This window comes from Hordeum vulgare, chromosome 5H (assembly GCF_904849725.1).
Source record: "Hordeum vulgare subsp. vulgare chromosome 5H, MorexV3_pseudomolecules_assembly, whole genome shotgun sequence".
In the NCBI taxonomy this organism is placed as follows: domain Eukaryota; kingdom Viridiplantae; phylum Streptophyta; class Magnoliopsida; order Poales; family Poaceae; genus Hordeum; species Hordeum vulgare.
Genome location: NC_058522.1, coordinates 374,412,383 through 374,431,065, shown reverse-complemented (window position 1 = coordinate 374,431,065; position 18,683 = coordinate 374,412,383). Strand labels below are relative to the sequence as shown.

The window sequence follows — 18,683 nt, the reverse complement described above, 5'->3', positions numbered from 1 at the left end:
GCAAAGTTCCTCCCTGTTGTACCGATCTGAGAGAAAACCCTTCGTCGCCAGCGATTTGAGAGTGAAGCCCATACCTGTTGCATGCACCTTCAGAGCAAAGATTGTAGAAGGACAACATAGCTGGCCACCGTCTCTCACGCCCGCTGGATCCCCTCGTCTGCTGGATCCGTTTCCCTCAAGCGCATCGGCTGAAGCGTGTCCCGCTGGATCCCCTCGATCGCCTCCCCTCGCACCGGTTTTGCTCCCCGTGCGTTGGATCGGCTTGCTTCTCTCGTGCTCGATACCCTCGCAAGTGTGGTTGCGGCTCTAAGGGGATCCGATGCTCAGTGACATGCCCAATGACGTCCGCACCAGGGAAGGCTCCGAGGAGCTTGGGAAGCTGTTGCACCGCCATCGCTCAGATGGAGACGAGCGAGACAAGGCAAGTCGCGAGGAGGTGGGATGGGGTTAGCCCAGCCATAAGCGTATCACGACCGTTCGTTCGTGATCGGACGTTAACTCGTATAGACGAATGAGAGGGCTTCAAACTGGCTTCGGGAGTAGCAGCCCCCAGGACAGTCGGCCCGTTAGTAGCCCACGCGTGAGTAGAGGCGCATCAGACAGCCCAGTTCGCGACCTGAACATTGATTTGACGGTGATCTACATCCCACACGCGAAATCAACGGCTCACGAGCAAGGATGCGTGAGAGAGCTCGGAATAGGTCCGGTTTTACTGTCCTTAATATGCCAACTGCAGTGCCTATGAATTGCCATGGGGAAGACGTCACTTATGCGTGCACGCATGTTGAAGTCCTAATCTGTTATTATGTTCATCGGAGCAAGTCCACCCATGCACTCTAAGAAAGTCTTGAACAACCAGGTGTAGCCGTCGATATCTTCGTTCCGCACAAGGCCGCAGCCAAAGACCTTAAATATGAATATCAAGGAAAAGATGTGCAAAAAAATCTTACTTAAAAACATAGAAAACAATACCTAATTAAGGTGCAACATTTTTGTCATTTCTTCATGGAGAATGAATTACCATACTACAGTTTACTGAAGTGCAAATGCATGCCCATAAATACAAATATACTTATTTCAGAAAACAAATATAAATTGACTACTTCTAGTAAAAGTGCTAGTAAAAAACGTAGTTGTAAAACAAAAAGGTCGTATGGTTCCTTAGCATTTTATATACGATTAAAACTGTAAGAATGTTAAATCGAGGTATTTTTTTGGAACCATGCAAGAGAAGTGCATTTGATCATTCTAGAAGAAATAATAGTATCTAATCTCATATTACAAATTTCAGAAGAAAAGAACGACCTCATCATAACCTACGTAGGAAAAGAAGGGAACTGCTGGAACACAAACCATAAACCTTGTCGAACAGATATACAAAGCACAAAGCATCAGCCTTGAACCATTCAAACATCAAGTTGTTACGTTATTGCTGAAAGGAGCATACGAGCAAGATAACAACAAAGGAAAACTTATTCCTCTTGCCTTGAGCGACCCCATTCTTGGCCAAATGTCCACCGTTCGACGAGGAACCGTCGTTCTTGAAAATAAATGCTTCATACTCCCACACCATGTTCAGAAAAATGGGATAAGCTAAGAAGAACAGAGCAGTTCATGTTAAACAAACAACTATGAAGATATTTGGCCACTGTCCTATAGCGCTTGTGTGCATCACACCAAATTTGTTTGACTATGCGATCCAAACGGGAGGATTTTCCTTCAAAAACTCTGTTGTATCGTTCCTTCCAAATCGTCCAAACGACCAAGACAACGATAGTGTTCATCATCTTCATCTAATTACGGAGATTATATAGTTCCACCACAAATCGTCTATGATCAAAACTATCTGATAATATTCAAAGATATTGGTTCACATCAAAAGAAAGGTAGTCACAGTAATAGCTGGATGCACACAAGTAGGGACCTTGAATATGAATATCAAGGAAAATACGTGATAATTAAACCTAGCGGCTGAACCAGAATTTGTTGGACAAAATAAATCTCTTGAAACCAATAAACATTTTACACTATTTTTTTTTCATATATGTCAATAATTAGTGTAGCAAAGTTGATAACTTGGATTACAGAGATGACACAAAGAAGGTACCATATCTATTTGACGTTCCATAGTAATAAGTAATAACTATCTTCATATTGCAAATACAATAATGAGAACATGAGCATCAGCTCAAAGAAAGCTTACATCAGTCTCATCTGGGATGTACTCCTACTAAGCAACAACCTTGCCCTAAAGAGAGACCTGGATGCTATCGACCCGCTTCAATACTGGCACCACCGTCTCTATCGAGATGGAACATGAGCGGGACAAGATGCCCAAACATTGAACACGAACCTTGACAAACAAGAGAAGCGTCAGGGTCACCGTTGACCGCGTGGAGAAGCAGCTCTTTGAGATGAATTTTTCCATTCCTCTTAAAGAATTGGACAAAACAAGATCATAAAATTACCAGGACATCAAAAAGGCATGTACATGTTACACATTAGCACCTGCATTGTTAGAATACAGGTCCGTGACACATGAAAGAAAGGTTAAATAAATACTATTAAACTGAGGGATTGCATTCCTTCGACCAATATGCATGCTTCTTCTTCAGTTTGACTGTCAATGAAGAAAACTGCATGCACATATGGATTCAACATCATACCAAATCGAAGGAACCAAGTAATACTCTGCATCAAGTATTGCTATTCTGTGATGCCCTACTTCATATTTTTGCAACCACCTAGGCTTTGACGTCTCCGTGTTGTTCCACCAAGAACTGTTATACCATGATTGTCCAGTCACCCTTTTTGAACAGGGTGATCATAGGATCCCACTCAGGTGCGAGCTATGCGGTGTGACAGGGGCGGCGACCATGCTGTACTACCCCAGCGTTAACACGATGACATCGCAACAACCACGCTCCTTGCGAGAGCTTGCAAGTTGGAGAAGCGGTGTGAGAGTTGTGGCGCCCTAGGTCGAGCCCACAGACGACCCCAACGATATTTCATCGAGGTATCCTGGGGGCATGCTTGGACGGCTGCGCCGGCGCGTCCCCTCGCCCCCGTAGTTGCCGGAGAGAGAGATAGAGAGAGAGAGAGGACGCTCTCGAGGTAGGACATTGAAAGAGGAGATCTGTGTGGACGAAGAGGGGTTGGTTCAGGATTTGGGAGAGAAAGGCCTGGGGAGATCGGCATGTGGGGTGTGGGATGGAGAAGGTGGAGAACGTGTTTTTTTCCCTAGCTTTTGTTTGGTCTGGAATGTGTGATTTTTTTCAACAGAGGGATCATGCGAGGTGATTTTTTTCACGCGAAGGATCGTGCGAGGATGAGGATGGTTATGGTAGGTGGACAGGGGAAGATCGAACCATCACGACGAGAGCAGAGGCAAAATTAACAAATTTGACCTAGAAGCCAAAGGTTTTCACAAACTGAACTACGTTTGAAAATATTTCACCGAGCTGACCCTTTTGTGTGACGCCCGACACTTAGGCGTCACACTATACTTAGTGTGACGCCTAAGCCGTAGGCGCCACACCCGCGTGCATGCTGGCGTATGGCCTCACCGCAACCCCGGCAGTGTGACGCCTAAGCCACAGGCGTCACACTGCCACTTAAATCTGTGGCCATTCTCGTCACCGTCGACAGCGTGCACCGGGTGCTCGGCATCCCGAACCGCGGCCGTGACATCGTGTACGGGCTGGAATCGCCTCCGTGCTGGACAAGCACGACGTCGACAGTCCGCCCTCCATGGCGAGCTTGGAGAAGTCCATCAAGCTGATGAAGTCAGTGGACGAGCACTTCCTTCGAACTTTCATAGTGCTCGTGCTCTCGTGGTCAGCATTCGTTGTGGAGCAGCTCGAGAAGGGCGTTTCTTCCCTTAGCGAGAAGAACAGCACAGGGGACTGCCTTTTCTATCTCGTGGTCAGCATTCTGCACCATGATTCATGAGAGAAAACAATATGAATGATTGCTACAATTTGTTTTTATTTATCTGCAAAACTAAACTTAGTTCAACACATTTTATTCTATTTTGTAAAATACAGATTCTTTACCTAGACTCGCTCGATGTCCGTGACATGGAAATACCTGACAGCACGCCGGGAGTATGTGCGTGAGACAGGAAGCTGATGGATAAAGTCATCGAGATGGACATGAAGAACAATGGTTCTTTCAGAAAATGCTTTGTGAGTTCTTTTCCTAAATTTTTTCCTCTGTAATAGCAAATCTTTTTTGTAACTGTTATGATCATCCTCTGCATCTTTCTCATATGTTACATGCAATTGAAAAGGGAAGCACCTCGTCAGATCAATTCCAGGGGCGCATCGAGTTCAAGTGCGTCTGTCTCTGTCCTGCTTAGAGACGTCTCGGCAATAACCAGTACGCGGCGATAAATTTAAGTGGCAGTGTGACGCCTGCGGCTTAGGCGTCACACTGCCGGGAGATGCGGTGCGGTCGAACGCCAGCATGGACAGGGGTGTGACGCCTACGGCTTAGACGTCACACAGTATAGTGTGACGCCTAAGCGTCGGGCGTCACACAAAAGGGTCAGCTGAGCGAAAAAATTTCAGACGAAGTTCAGTTTGCGATTTTTTTGTGTTCAGGGGTCAAATTTGTCGATTTTGCCTCCAACTCTGTCTGCCCGTTCTGTGCGGCGTCATAGGACGGTTTGCGTCCTGAGCGTTGTCTTTCATCTAACCGTCGGTACCTCGATCGACGGCCGCTATATACGCGCAGCCTCGCTGGCCCATCGTGATCTTGTCAGACTAGGCGTGGTCGCACGCTCTGTTCGGGCCCGACCCAGCGCTGAAGCGAAAAGCTTCGATCCCACGCCACACGGGCCGCCGCCGCCGATTTGTCGCCGGCGGTATTGCCCGGCCACCTACCCCGAAGCGCACCGCCTCATCGCTGTCCCGCAGAGGTGGCCTCGCTTTCCTCCCAAAACCGTTGTCGCGGGAGCTTAAGCTGAGGCGGAAACCCTAGCCGCGTCGATGGCGGGGGAGCTGGGGCAGCAGACGGTGGAGCTGGGGTCCGTGGTGCGGCGGGCGGCGGAGGAGTCCTACCTGGCGCTGCGGGAGCTTGTTGAGAAGTCGCAGGCCGAGTCTGACTGGAAGGGCGCCTATGGTGGGCGGCAGCGGTCGGACTCCGAGAAGAAGATTGACCTGCTCAAATTCATCGCCCGCACCCGCCAGCGCATGCTCCGCCTCCATGTGCTCGCCAAGTGGTGTCAGCAGGTCGGTGTTGATTGTGATAAGGCCGTTTTCTGCTTGCCCTAGACAATAGTCTTATTGCCACATTAGTGTAGTGAAATGCGGTGAATTAAATAGGTAAACTTCTGAATTTAGGTGTCGTTTGGTTGGTATCCTCACATTGCTATCATAATAGTTGAGGCAAATTGGCACTTCATTTGGTCGGCTATTTCTCCTTGCTTTACTCGTCCAGCAATCTGAGTCTATTCTGTGAAAATAGGTTCGTTGGATTCAAGTTCAAATAGGAGCAAGTCCATTTACCCCTCCCCCTTAAACATCCATAGATATTCAGTTGGGAGATGACCTTTTAGATATGCATTACGTTATTGAAATGTGCTTCATTCTCAAATTTTATTTTTTTGGGGTTGGGGTTGTGTTTCTATTGGACAGCAAATCAAAATGTAACTGCTGGTATACATATTAAACGCTAGCCCCTAGTTTAGAATCTCCATGTAGTCAAGTTCAAATTCAGTCTTTGCTATGAAAGGGAGAAATAGAAATTACTTATAGACAATAGATTATAACTGAATAGTCAAAATAAAAGCTCATGTAGACTATTCCGAACAAACTTCTGTTTTTGCTGTGCCTTTGCACAATTGACTTTGAACATGAAATCATTAAGTTTGATTGAACAGCCCATACATTCCATCCAGAAATCATCTGCAGTTTTTTTATCAATATCATCCTAAACCAAAGTGGGGTTTTCATCATTCTACCTATTGGTTGGTACTAGACCATGAAATCCTTGTCTTGGAAACTTTGTGTTGCACTTCTTTTTTTCTTTACTTCCAATTTCTGTATTTAAGATGGTTACTTCTAATCTATGCAGGTTCCTTTGGTTCAGTACTGTCAGCAACTTGGATCGACCCTTTCTAGCCATGAAACATGCTTCACCCAAACAGCTGACTCACTGTTCTTCATGCATGAGGGGTTGCAGCAAGCACGAGCTCCTACATTTGATGTTCCTTCTGCTTTAGAGGTTATGCTTACAGGCAGTTATCAGAGGTTACCAAGATGTATAGAAGATATAGGGAGCCAAAATAAACTTTCTCCAGATGAAGAAAAGCATGCTTTGCAGAAGCTGGACACCAGTGTGCGCTACAAAGTACTTGTGACTCCAAGACCCAAAGAAGTATCTAACATTTCAGTAACTGACGGGATAGCTGTTTTTCGTGTGGATGGAGAATTTAAAGTTCTTCTTACATTAGGTTACCGTGGTAACCTAGATTTATGGAGGATACTGCACATGGAGTTGCTTGTTGGTGAGAAGAATGGCCCTATTAAGCTGGGAGAAATCAGGAGATTTGCTCTTGGTGATGATATAGAAAGAAGAATGGCAGTTTCTGAGAATCCCTTTTCTGTGCTGTATGCTATACTTCACGAGTTAAGCATTTCACTTGCTATGGACACTATCATTAGGCAGGCTAATGTTCTTCGACACGGAAGGTGGAAGGAAGCAATAAGTTCTGAACGTATCTCAGACAGCACCATAGGTCAAACTGGAAATGCTGCTGTAATGCAGCTTGGTCAAGACGGGGAGTTTGATTCAAGTGGTTTTAGGTTGCCTGTGTTGAAATTGAATTACTGGTTGGATGGAAAAAACAGTGGCCCAGCAGAATCTGATTTTTCCCCATTTATCAAAATTGAGGCAGGGCAAGACATGCAGATAAAATGCCAGCATAGCTCATTTATACTTGATCCTTTGACAGATAAAGAAGCTAGGCTTTCTCTTGATCTGTGCTGCATTGATGTTGAGAAACTCATTTTAAAAGCAATTGCTTGCAATAGGCACACACGTCTTCTCGACATTCAGAGACAATTGTGCAAAAATGTGCAAATTTCCCAGTCACCCAAAGATGTCATCCTGAAGCGGGATGTTGGTGCAGCAAAGGCACCACATAAGGTAATGATACAAACCATTATGTTTATGTACCTTTGTGTTTTCTATGACACATGATGTACTATACTGAATGTTATTATGTTGTACCACCACCACAACAACAAACAACAATTTTTTTCAATGGCAAACAAGTTCAGGTAGGCTGAGTTGAAACCCATAAGATCTCAAAACCTAGTCATGGTTCTGCCATGTGGATAGTTAATTTCCACACACACCTGTCCGTAGTTAGTTCGTTGGTGATGTTCCAGTCCTTCAGGTCTCTCTCTTTATGGACTACTCCCTCAAAACCTGTGTTAGATGTACCCACGTGACCATTGAGATCTCCGATGAAGAGCTCCTCCCCAATAGGTACACTCCTAACCAAGTCTTCCAGGCCTTCCCAGAACTCATGATTTGGTGTTCTCATTGTGCCCTACTTGCGGGGCATACGCGCTGATAACATTGAGGAGTCCCCAGCAACCAGCTTGACTACGATAATCCCCCCCCCCCCCCGCCCGCGCGCCTCTTGACGTCTACCACTCCATACTTGAGACTCTTGTAGATCAAGATGTCCACCCCCACCCCATTTTTGTTTGCAGTTGCCCCGTGTACCACAGCTTGAAGCCGGTATCCTCCACCTCCTTCGCCTTCTGTCCCTTCCATTTGGTTTCTTGGAATAGGATATCAAGTATCAACACCTCTCCTCACCGCTGTATCAACTAACTCCCGTAACTTACCTGTCAGGGACCCTATGTTCCAGCTACGTAAGTGGATCCTACTTGGCTCGGCTAGCTTCCTTACTCTTCGCACTTGTCGAGTCAAATGCAGAAACCCTTGCTCACTTTTCACTACACCCAGGCGTCGATGTAGCACGCCACTAAGGATGCGACGACCTGATCCTTGCTCACTTATCACCATATCAGATCAAGATACCGCGTGCCACCGTGGGGTGATGGCCCAGCCCATGCCCATTTAAGACCACACCCGGGTTTCCTTGTACCATTTGTGAAAAATAGAGCTTCCCTAAACTTGGGTAGCATAATCCCATAATTAAACAATATTATCTAGATTGTTAGTTTTTCGTACCATCGGTGGAAATGCGTTATGGTTTCCATGTTGCTTGTTTGAAACTTTTAGACATGGTCATTTTTCATTGTTGTTGAAAGTCATACCCTTTTGGTTGCACTATGCGGTATGTGCCAATATGTTACCTTGTGGCTATTGTCTTGACTCTTCAGATCTTGAAGCTAAACATTCCTTTATTCCAAAGCTTCACTTACTATAAAAATATATTGGTTCTTTGCTGACATTTATAGTGCCTGATATGCTGATAAGTGCAGAAGACAGAGAAAGCAAGCTTTGCAGATTTTTGTGGAAATGAAGTGCTTCAAGTGCGGGCATATGGTCAAGCGTATATTGGTCTTGGAGTAAATATCAGGTTTGTCAGCACTACCCGTGTTGTTATGAATTAACTTATTGGATATAGACCTAGTGACTAGTGTTCAACTTCACCCTTTCTTGCTTAAAAAATAATCTTTTCACTTGTAATTCCATAACCCATTAGGTTCTTTGTTTGCCTCATTTTTTTAGCTTGTAGGATCACACTGTTGTACCTATAGTATTGCTGAGATCACATTGTTCATCTCTCATGGTTGTGGGCATCCATCACGAGGCCCACCACGAGGCACACAAAAACTATCAAGCCAGGCGCACGATAATTTTATTAAGATCAGCATTCGTTGTGTTTGCTTTCTTTAGAGTAAGACAGGGTTAGTTTCCTTTTCTTAGAATATGCTGTAGGACTGGCTCCATCTAACAAAAGAGAGCATGCATCATTTTCATTAAACAACAACAGTAACAAAATAAAAAGCTCATTACCAAGCAAGTCTCTTCCAACTCAGGAGCAAGCCCTGCGGATAGAGGAGGGCCAGTGCCTGTCCTCAATCTTCTGACTCGTGCTGATCCATGCATATGCTTGTGATTTATCATGGTAGACAGTTTAATCAAGTTTTGGACGGTTATACCATCAATTGCATTTCTACTGCTGATTGCCCTGCAACCACAGCCTTTTTCTTAGTGATAGGACTGGTCCTAGAAAGTTTAACTGGTTGGTGATGGCTTGGTTATTTTTCGTTTTTCACTTGTTTCCCTAGATTCATGTGTTCACTTCCCTACTCATAAACAAGTTCTACAAAATGTTGTTCAAGTAATTATTGTGCTATGCATCACTCAAGAATCAAAAGCTTGGTACTGCTTATGAGAATTTTTGACGGATATTATCCCTTCAGTGCCGGAATCTATTATAGCAATACTGTCTTAGCTTGAAGCATGATCAGATGAAGGCTAGATATTTATGCATATACCTTGTGATGTATAAGTATGGTCTTTTTCAGTTTCATAGTACTGCAACTCATTTCTCTTTAATAGGAGTGGTCGTTTCATCCTACAATCACCAAAGAATATCTTACCTCCTCCTGCATTGCTGGATTGGGAAGAAGCTCTAAACAAAGGCAGTAACACAGCGACTGAGGTTTTCTCAAGCTTAAGGACTAGGAGCATCCTCCATCTGCTTGTATCTACTGGAAGTTTTTTTGGCCTCAAGGTTGTCAACTGTCTTAATAATATCATGATGTCTTTACTTCTGAATTTTATTAGCAGGTGCAGTATTATAATCCCTCTATACCTAAGAGAATATTACTGTGTGATGCGTGCAGTTGCACTTTTGCCACTTTAACCAACTATATTACTAGAAATATCTAGATTGAGCCATGTGAAAATATCAGAATCATGAGTTGATTGGTCATGAAAATGCTTAAATAATACTCCCTCCATTCCAAGATATAAGGTGTATTATTTTTTTCAAAAGTCAAACATGTGCATGTTTGATCAAGTTTTTAGAAAAAAATACCAATATCTACAGTACCAAATTTGTATCATTAGATCCATCACAAGAAGTATTTCATATTTTATTTATTTTGTATTGTAAATGTCGATATTTTATTCTATAATCTTGGTCAAACATACACAAGTTTGACTTTCACAAAAATGGACACACCTTATATTCTGGAACAGAGGGAGTATGTATCATATGTGGGGGTGGGGTGCATTCTATAATTATGTATTCGTTTAGAGTTCACAAAAGAAACGACTTTGTATGGAATATCAATTGGGTACGATTGATGTTTTCTGGTTCAAGCATATTCCTCTGGTCCCACAGATTTCCACTTCTCCCCATTCCCTCTTGCAGGATTAGTCTTCTCTCTTATGGTATAGGAAAACATATGTGTAAGGTGCACTAAATTAAATGTGTGTACATAATTACTTAAATATACTACTCCCTCTGTAAAAGTAATATAAGACCTTACAGAGGGAGTACCTCCTTTCCAGTTTTAAGGCCTACGCGTATTTTGAGGTCGCTAATTTGATCAATGTAATACACGTTATATGCCACCAAAAGTATATTATAAAATTTGTAGTCGAATGAAGTTTCTAATGGTGTACTTTTTGTGATATATAATATAACTCATATTGCGTTGATCAAATTGATGATCTAGAGATAGACACAGGCCTTACAAACCAGAAGGTGGGTGATATATCTTTGCTGTACTGTTAATGTTATAGACTCGGGGTGCTATGTGCAGTCACTAAGCAGCAAGAAAGTGGACTCCAGTCGGGCAGCATCTGGAAGAAAAGCGTAGTAGCATATTTGCAAGGTCTAGGGAGTTTAAGACGTTGTCTATTTCCTGAAGAAAATAGAGGCATTATCCACTTCTCGTTGCCCTCTTGTACTGACACATGTGGCCAGGGTTCTCCAGCCCCCTAGCCAATCCTTCCTGCGATGGTGTCTAAGCGCCCACCTTTCAATATGATCCAGCTCCTCCCACCAGTTGTTTTCTGTTGAGCAACTCGTGTTATTTTGTACAAGAAATGTTTGAGGCCGAGAACAGTTCGTGTGGTTTTGTATTAGACATCGTAGCCTTGAACTACCAGCGGGCCAGGCCCAAGCCTAACAGAACATTCTTTATATTTACCACATTCTTTTTTTGCTTTAAGCTGGGCCCATGGACTCCCATGATCAGGTCTGCCGAAGCAGTATCTTTTGTGTGGGATTGAATCAAGGATAACTGTATTAATGGCAAATAACCTCCAGGACATGTAACTTGTTTGAGATCACTATCTACATCCTTATATAGCTGCTGTGTGGTCTGCTGATAACTGTCTCTGGCTGTATTAATGCAATTGCTATTCTCTTATACATGACCTGTACAAGTGCGTGAATACGTATGTTTCTTTGCTCCATATGTTAAGTGATCGAATCATATTGTTTTTATTCCAGGTTTATGAGCAGTCTCAGGGTACTCTAAAGATTCCAGAGGCCATATTACATGGTTCAGATCTGATGGTCATGGGATTTCCTCAATGCGCAAATGCCTATCATCTGTTGATGCAACTTGATAAGGATTTCAGGCCTGTTTTTCATTTGCTTGAGACACAGTCTGATGCAAGCAATAAGTTTAATGCAAATATAGATGCCAAAGAAGCAATGAGGGTAAACAAGATTGATATTGGGCAGATGGAAAAAATAAAATATGAAAAGAATTCAAATTCTTTTGATGCCAAGCTGCATTCCCTACAAAGTATAGAGAACTGTGACAACATGATGGACAATGAACTTCTCATTCAGAATAGTGTTGATCCTCTTCCACTGCTGCCTGCTTGTTCACCATCTTTTTCATCTCTTGTTGATGAGACCTTCGAATGTGAACATGGTTCTAGTTTGCCTTCTGCTTCTCCTGTGCGCTCTCTTTCACTTGGTCCTCAAGGCATAAGCACCAGAGCTATTTCACCGATGCAGGATGGGGCCTTGTCTCATGCCCAAGCTAATAATACCTCAATAGTTCGTCCTGGTGTCGGTGTGAACAGCTATTTCCCAACTAGTTTGAGGCACTTACAGAGTACAAATGCCTTCTCGTCCTCTAACCCTGTAAGAAATTCATCTGCTATCAAGTTGTCAAACTCTAAATCTAATCATGACCTGAGTTCATTGAGCTCTCCAAGTGAGCATGGTATTGCAGATGGAAATAAACCATTTCAACTTGCCCCTTCAAGCATGTTGCCTGCTCATTTGGTTCGATCTTCACCTGCCATTGAAGGTATTTACACAAAGTTTTTTTTTTTTGCTAGATCACCTAGGAGGACCTAGGTTGCTTTCATTAATATGGGAAATAAGCACCTGGGCGATGGGGGTGTACTAGTACCATGGTTAAAAAGGCGCTAGGCGTTCTTCCTTCACCTAAAAGATAGTTTAAATTTAGCGGCTCTTTCTAAATGGTGTGAATGCAAATAAAAAAAAACCCTGGATCCTCACGGCCTTTTGCCACTGCCTTGCACTTTTCTGACCAAAGCATATGCTTATGTGCAATTAAGTGCTAGGCGTTTTGCTATGCCCTAGAGCCTAGGCGTGCCTTTTTTAACTATGAACCCAGTACCCACACTTCCCACCTGCTGATCTAGGCTCAGTTCCTGTATTTATGAAATTTTTGTCTATTAAATTAGATGAAGTTACATTACCATTACAAACCTGTTTATCTTACTTGTGCAATTGACAGGATTAGGGAAGGCCATCACTGTAGGCTCTGATTGTGCACCTAGAAAGCGCCCTCTTTCAGATTTCCTGCTAGATCTCCCTTCACTGCAAGGACTGAAATCCAGTGAGCCAAATAAGCGAAGAAAAATATCAGAATCGGCGAAGAGTTCCCTTACTTTGCAGGCATACTCTTCTAGTTCACAATCAGGAACCAGTCTCACCCATGGAAATATTCTTGCCGAAAGAAGTAATTGTGTTCCAGCCACTGTGTATGCTTCAGTGCTACTACATGTAATAAGGCACTGTTCGCTATGCATCAAGCATGCTCAACTAACTGCCCAGATGGATTCTTGTGCCATTCCGTATGTCGAAGAAGTGGGCATGCGATCACCATCCTCAAATCTTTGGTTCAGGTTACCGTTTGCTCAAGATGATTCTTGGAAACACATATGCTTACGCCTTGGGAAGGCTGGAAGCATGTCATGGGACGTTAGGATAAATGATCCACATTTCAAGGAACTTTGGGAACTCAATGGAGGAAGCACCTCAACACCGTGGGGTGTTGGTGTACGCATAGCTAACACATCTGAGATGGATTCACATATCTCTTTTGACGCGGATGGTGTTGTTTTAACTTATAGCACTGTTGATGCAGATAGTGTTAAGAGGCTTGTGTCAGATTTACAACGGCTTGCCAATGCACGCGTATTTGCTCGTGGAATGAGGAGATTGATCGGTGTAAAACTTGATGATAAGCTAGATGACAACCATATATCTGTGGGGATAAAATCGCAGTCTGTTAATAAAGGCCATAATGATGCTGACAGGTTATCTGAACAGATGGGAAAGCCATTCAGGATTGAAGCTGTTGGCCTAATGAGCTTTTGGTTCAGTTATGGCCATATGCCAATGGTTCACTTTGTTGTCGAATGGGAAACTGCTAAGGAAGGTTGCACGATGCATGTTTCTCCTGACCAGCTTTGGCCACACACAAAGGTCCGTTCATGCTTACTCATGTTCCGAAAGAGCATACTTGAGATGAGTACAAGCAAATGATATGAATCTTTCAACATGTCAAAGTTTATAACTAGTGCTTTTTAACTCATCCTTACCCTATGTTTGGAAACAGCATACATGAGATGAATACTACTCCTTCTGTCCCATAATGTAAGACGTTTTTTGATACTAGTGTAGTGTCAAAAAAAGTCTTACATTATGGGACGGAGGGAGTAGTATCTTTTAACATGCTAAAGTTCATATTAATATTTTTGTAAATCATATGGTTATAACTAATTGTACTAATACTAATAATAATAATAAGTACATATATATCCAGAAAAAATGGCAAAATAATTTCCGGCGGCTGTCTTGTAAACAAAACCAAGTTCCTATGTAAACAAAACCAAGTTCCTACTTCCTAGTGCCTACATTTCTACATGTTTCTTCTAGTGCATCGTTTAGCCTCTTAGTTCCTAATAATGAATCAAAACACAACAATGTGAAAATTTTCTGTGTGGACTAAATTTCATTTGTATTTCACAGGTTGACAACTCAATTCTATATGATGAATTGTGTGCTCGTTTCAGTTTATAAGTCCGGCACGTGTATCTAAGTCGCCAATTTCACCAACTTAATGAGAGGCATATATTACAAAAAATATATCATTAGAAACTTTAGATGTTCTATTTTCTAATGATATATTTTTTATGTTAAACAATATATTTTATATGTCAAATTGACGACCTAGGTATACGCGCATGCCTTATAAACTGTGATGGAGGGAGTATGAAAGTTTCAAGGATAGCAGCACTTAATTTATTTATTCGACACGTTCTTTCTGTAATGTCAAATGAGCTGTTCCAGTTGACCCCTAGGCATCGGCCATTCTGTTTCTTCAATTGATCTCGTTCTCATGTTTATTAAATGCAGTTTTTGGAGGATTTCGTGAATGGTGGTGAGGTTGCATCCTTCTTGGATTGTATTCGGCTAACAGCAGGACCTTTACTTGCTCTTGGGGGTGCAATTCGTCCTGCACGGATGCCTGTAACAGTTTCGACTGGGTACAGCTCAATGTCAAAGCAAACTAATAATGTCCCCTCCCAGGGGCCACTAGCAAATGGTTCATCTGCAACAACTATGCATCATGCATCTGCCCCATCAAATGGTACAGCCCATTTGGGTGGTCATACTCTTCATACTGCGGCCATGCTCTCCGCTGCTGGACGGGGTGGACCTGGACTTGTTCCTAGTTCATTGCTGCCTTTTGATGTTTCCGTCGTGCTTCGGGGGCCATACTGGATACGCATTATATATCGCAAGAAGTTTTCTGTTGACATGCGTTGCTTTGCCGGGGATCAGGTTTGGCTACAGCCTGCAACCCCTCCGAAGGGTGGGCCTTCAGTTGGCGGGTCATTGCCATGTCCACAATTTAGACCTTTCATAATGGAGCATGTTGCTCAAGGTCTAAATGCTCTTGAACCTGCTTTCATGAATGCTACACAACCTGGTCCACACTTAAATACTAGTGCTGGAGCTCCACAATCTGCTCCTATTGCAAACCGGTTAAATGCTACCCCTGGTGGTGCTATGTCCAGGCCAACTTCTAGTGTTGCCAACCATGTAGCAGCTAGTTTGAGTCGAGCAGGAAATGCCATGTTGTCTTCTTCAGGTCTTGCTTCAGGGATTGGTGGGGCTTCTGTGCGACTAACACCTGGAACTGGCCTTCCCGTTCATATGAAAGGAGAACTAAACACAGCCTTCATTGGGCTTGGGGATGATGGTGGCTATGGTGGTGGTTGGGTTCCGTTGGCAGCTCTCAAGAAGGTGTTAAGAGGGATTCTTAAGTACCTTGGAGTTCTATGGTTGTTTGCACAGTTGCCTGAACTTCTGAAAGAGATATTGGGGTCAATTTTGAAGGACAACGAAGGGGCCCTTTTGAATTTGGATCAAGAGCAGCCTGCACTGCGGTTCTATGTGGGGTAAGATTATACTATGATGATGATGATGATGATAATAATAATAATAATAATAATGTGTTGTTTCGTTGAAAAACTGAAGTCTATTATCAGATTCTCATTTCGTAAATCATTGTTGCTCGCTCTTCCATATGGAATATTAGTAATGGGAAATTTCTATGTGCAATCTAACATATTGAGTTTTCTCTTATTATCGTTGGGTAATAGTGCTCTTTCCTAGCTATATCCTGTTTATGCAGGATCTTAAAATATTACATTACATTACATGCATCATCCTTCTTAATTTCTCACCGTGCATTAAATTGCTGATATGCTATTTTTGTTTACGTCCAAATACTTTATATATTTACTAAATATAGGGGTATCGTACCGATGTTTTATTTATTTCCTGCTCAACCCATAATTCTTTGAGAATAGGCTAGAATTACAAAGGAAACCGATCATTTACTGAAAATGCTTGTTTCTTTGCTTGCTTTTCAGTTTGAAGTTTCACAATTTGTATTTCTGATACATTATTTCCGTCTTCTTCTTGTAGAGGTTATGTATTTGCAGTTAGCGTCCATCGGGTTCAACTGCTTCTACAAGTTCTTAGTGTTAAGCGGTTTCACCACCAGCAACAGCAACAGCAAGCTCAGAGCAATGCTCAGGAGGAGCTGACATCAGCCGAGATCAACGAGATATGCGATTATTTCAGTAGGCGTGTTGCCTCTGAACCTTATGATGCTTCAAGAGTTGCTTCTTTTATCACTTTGCTTACATTACCTATATCGGTGCTGAGAGAATTTTTGAAGCTGATTACTTGGAAGAAGGGGTTTTCCCAGGCTCATGGCGACATTGCAACTGCTCAGAGGGCTCGCATTGAGCTTTGTTTGGAAAATCACTCAGGATCAGCTTCAGATGATAGAGCAGAAAGCTCTTTAGCTAAGAGCAATATTCATCATGATAGAGCCCACAGTTCAGTAGAGTTTGCTCTCACGTTTGTACTTGACCATGCACTCATTCCTCACATGAACGTAGCTGGTGGAGCTGCCTGGCTTCCTTACTGTGTATCTGTGAGACTGAGGTATTCTTTTGGAGACAACAGCCATATATCGTTCCTTGCAATAAATGGGAGCCATGGTGGGAGAGCTTGCTGGTTGCAGTCTGAAGATTGGGATAGATGTAAGCAGAAGGTGGCGAGGGCAGTGGAGACTGTGAATGGGACCCCTGCCGTTGCAGAACCCGGCCAAGGAAGGCTGCGAATGGTTGCTGAGATGATACAAAAGCAACTCCAACTTTGTCTACAGCAGCTGAGAGACGGACCGCTTTCGGCTGGCTCGACTGCTTCATGAGATAACAACTAGCAATTTAGAGCCAGGTTAGATAAATTTTGTTGTAGTTCCTTTGAGATGGCTGTGTTGACATTTGGCCTTGGGTAGCAGAATGTCAGAGCCCCAAAGAAAAGAAAAGAAAAGAAATGCAAGCATGTCTATTGGCAGTTCGTGCCAGGGACAGCGGCTCTGAGGTGACAGATTGCTGATTTATATGGCAATTTTGTACAGCAAAACTGTGTTGTGGTGGTGGTTGTGTTCACAAGCTATCTCAGGCGCTGTCAGTTTAGTCGATAAGGATGGATTCGGTTTGGTAGGCGTCGTGTACATTACATATGGTATTCTTACTTGGACTGACATTCTGTTTGCTTGTAAAGCTAGGAGACTTCCCTAATTGTGTCTATGATTCCTCAGAAGAATGTTACTTGTAGCAAATGAAGTTGCTTGAACCCCCTTATGATTCTTCTTTTCGCTTCCCAGTTGGTTTATCTTTTTTCTTTTGATTTTTCCATCTTCCCTTTTTATTTTTTATTTTTTACTTTGAAATGCGTGAATTTTTTTCAAATTCGATTTTTTTGGATTTTTTTCAAAAAACATCTTCCAAATTCAGATTTTCCCTTGTTGTTTGTATATTTTTTTCAACTTCGCAAAAAAATCCCAAAAAACTGTTACCCTTTTCCAAATTTAACAAACTTTTCTCAAAAATATTTTTGAATTTTCATGAACTTTTTTTTACCATTTTTTTTATTTTTTCTATTTTTTGTAAACTTGGTCTAAATTTGTGATTTTTTTCCAAGATTTCGTTTTTTTGTCAAATTTATAATTATTTCACAATTGCGGGTGTGAATAGTGGATTTGCCGGCATAAGACCATGCACGTGAGAGCTCGGCGCTACGAGCTGTTAGAGCATCTATACCCGGACTCCTCAAACCCTCCTTAAATGCTCGGGTAGACCGTCCACTCATTGTTTGGTCATAAAAATTTGGACCTTGGTCCAGGCGAGTCTCTTAAACTGGCCTCAAATGTCTGGGTTGATTGGCACCTTTCATTTTTAGCCTAAATATGAGGTGGATATGGAGGAGTTTGGGCACTCCCGCCACGTCGGTCTGATGGCTTGGCTCCACGCGGACTTATCGGGAAACCCGATGGTCTGATGGGCGCCTCGACCGTCGGCGCGGTGTGAACACCGCGTGACGTCACTTCGGCTCCCTGCCCGAGGTCGGGGCCGGCTATTTAAGTCGGTTGGCCCTCAGCCCTAGCTCATCAGCCGCCTCCTCTCCATCGCGAGTCGAGCCCGTCTGCCTCCTCTCGCAGTCCCCTCTTGGTCTCGATGGTCCGGCGGCTCATCACCACCTACGCGCAGCTCATTCCGAGGCGGTGCCTTCAAATCGAGGCGGAGATCCATGCTCGTCGTGCTGCTCGCATCGCTGCGGGTCTCCCTCTGGACTCGCCGGAGATGGAGGAGGAGCAGCAGTAACAACAGGAGGTGGAGCAGCCTAAGGCCATGAAGGAGGGCCCGGAGGAGGAGGCGGAGGCTGAGTTCGTTATCGCCGCCCAATCGGAGGAGATGATGGAGTAGTAGGCCATCCCCGATCCCATTCGGGATGAGGCCGAGGTGGAGGCCAACCGCCGGCTCATCCGACAGAGGCGGGCGGAGGCCGATGCCCTCTTCAACGAGCTGGA

The 18,683-nt window shown here is 43.4% G+C and overlaps 1 protein-coding gene across 1 annotated transcript; it reads left to right on the top strand.

Annotated features, from left to right (window-relative positions):
* Positions 1 to 4,765: 4,765 nt before the first annotated feature.
* LOC123398659 (mediator of RNA polymerase II transcription subunit 14-like) lies at positions 4,766 to 17,457 on the top strand. Its single transcript, XM_045093111.1, has 8 exons — positions 4,766 to 5,234; positions 6,079 to 7,152; positions 8,469 to 8,566; positions 9,556 to 9,730; positions 11,465 to 12,281; positions 12,738 to 13,711; positions 14,645 to 15,693; positions 16,226 to 17,457. Exons 1-8 carry the CDS (start codon positions 4,992 to 4,994, stop codon positions 17,019 to 17,021), a joined length of 5,226 nt encoding a protein of 1,741 aa, XP_044949046.1. The 5' UTR covers positions 4,766 to 4,991; the 3' UTR covers positions 17,022 to 17,457.
* The last annotated feature ends 1,226 nt before the right edge of the window (positions 17,458 to 18,683 follow it).

Excerpts from the sequence above, each read along its gene's own strand:
- LOC123398659 (XM_045093111.1), top strand. The coding sequence starts at position 4,992 with ATGGCGGGGGAGCTGGGGCAGCAGACGGTGGAGCTGGGGTCCGTGGTG. Across the intron at positions 5,235-6,078 it reads TCGCCAAGTGGTGTCAGCAG|GTTCCTTTGGTTCAGTACTG; the intron begins GTCGGTGTTGAT and ends TAATCTATGCAG. Across the intron at positions 12,282-12,737 it reads ATCTTCACCTGCCATTGAAG|GATTAGGGAAGGCCATCACT; the intron begins GTATTTACACAA and ends TGCAATTGACAG.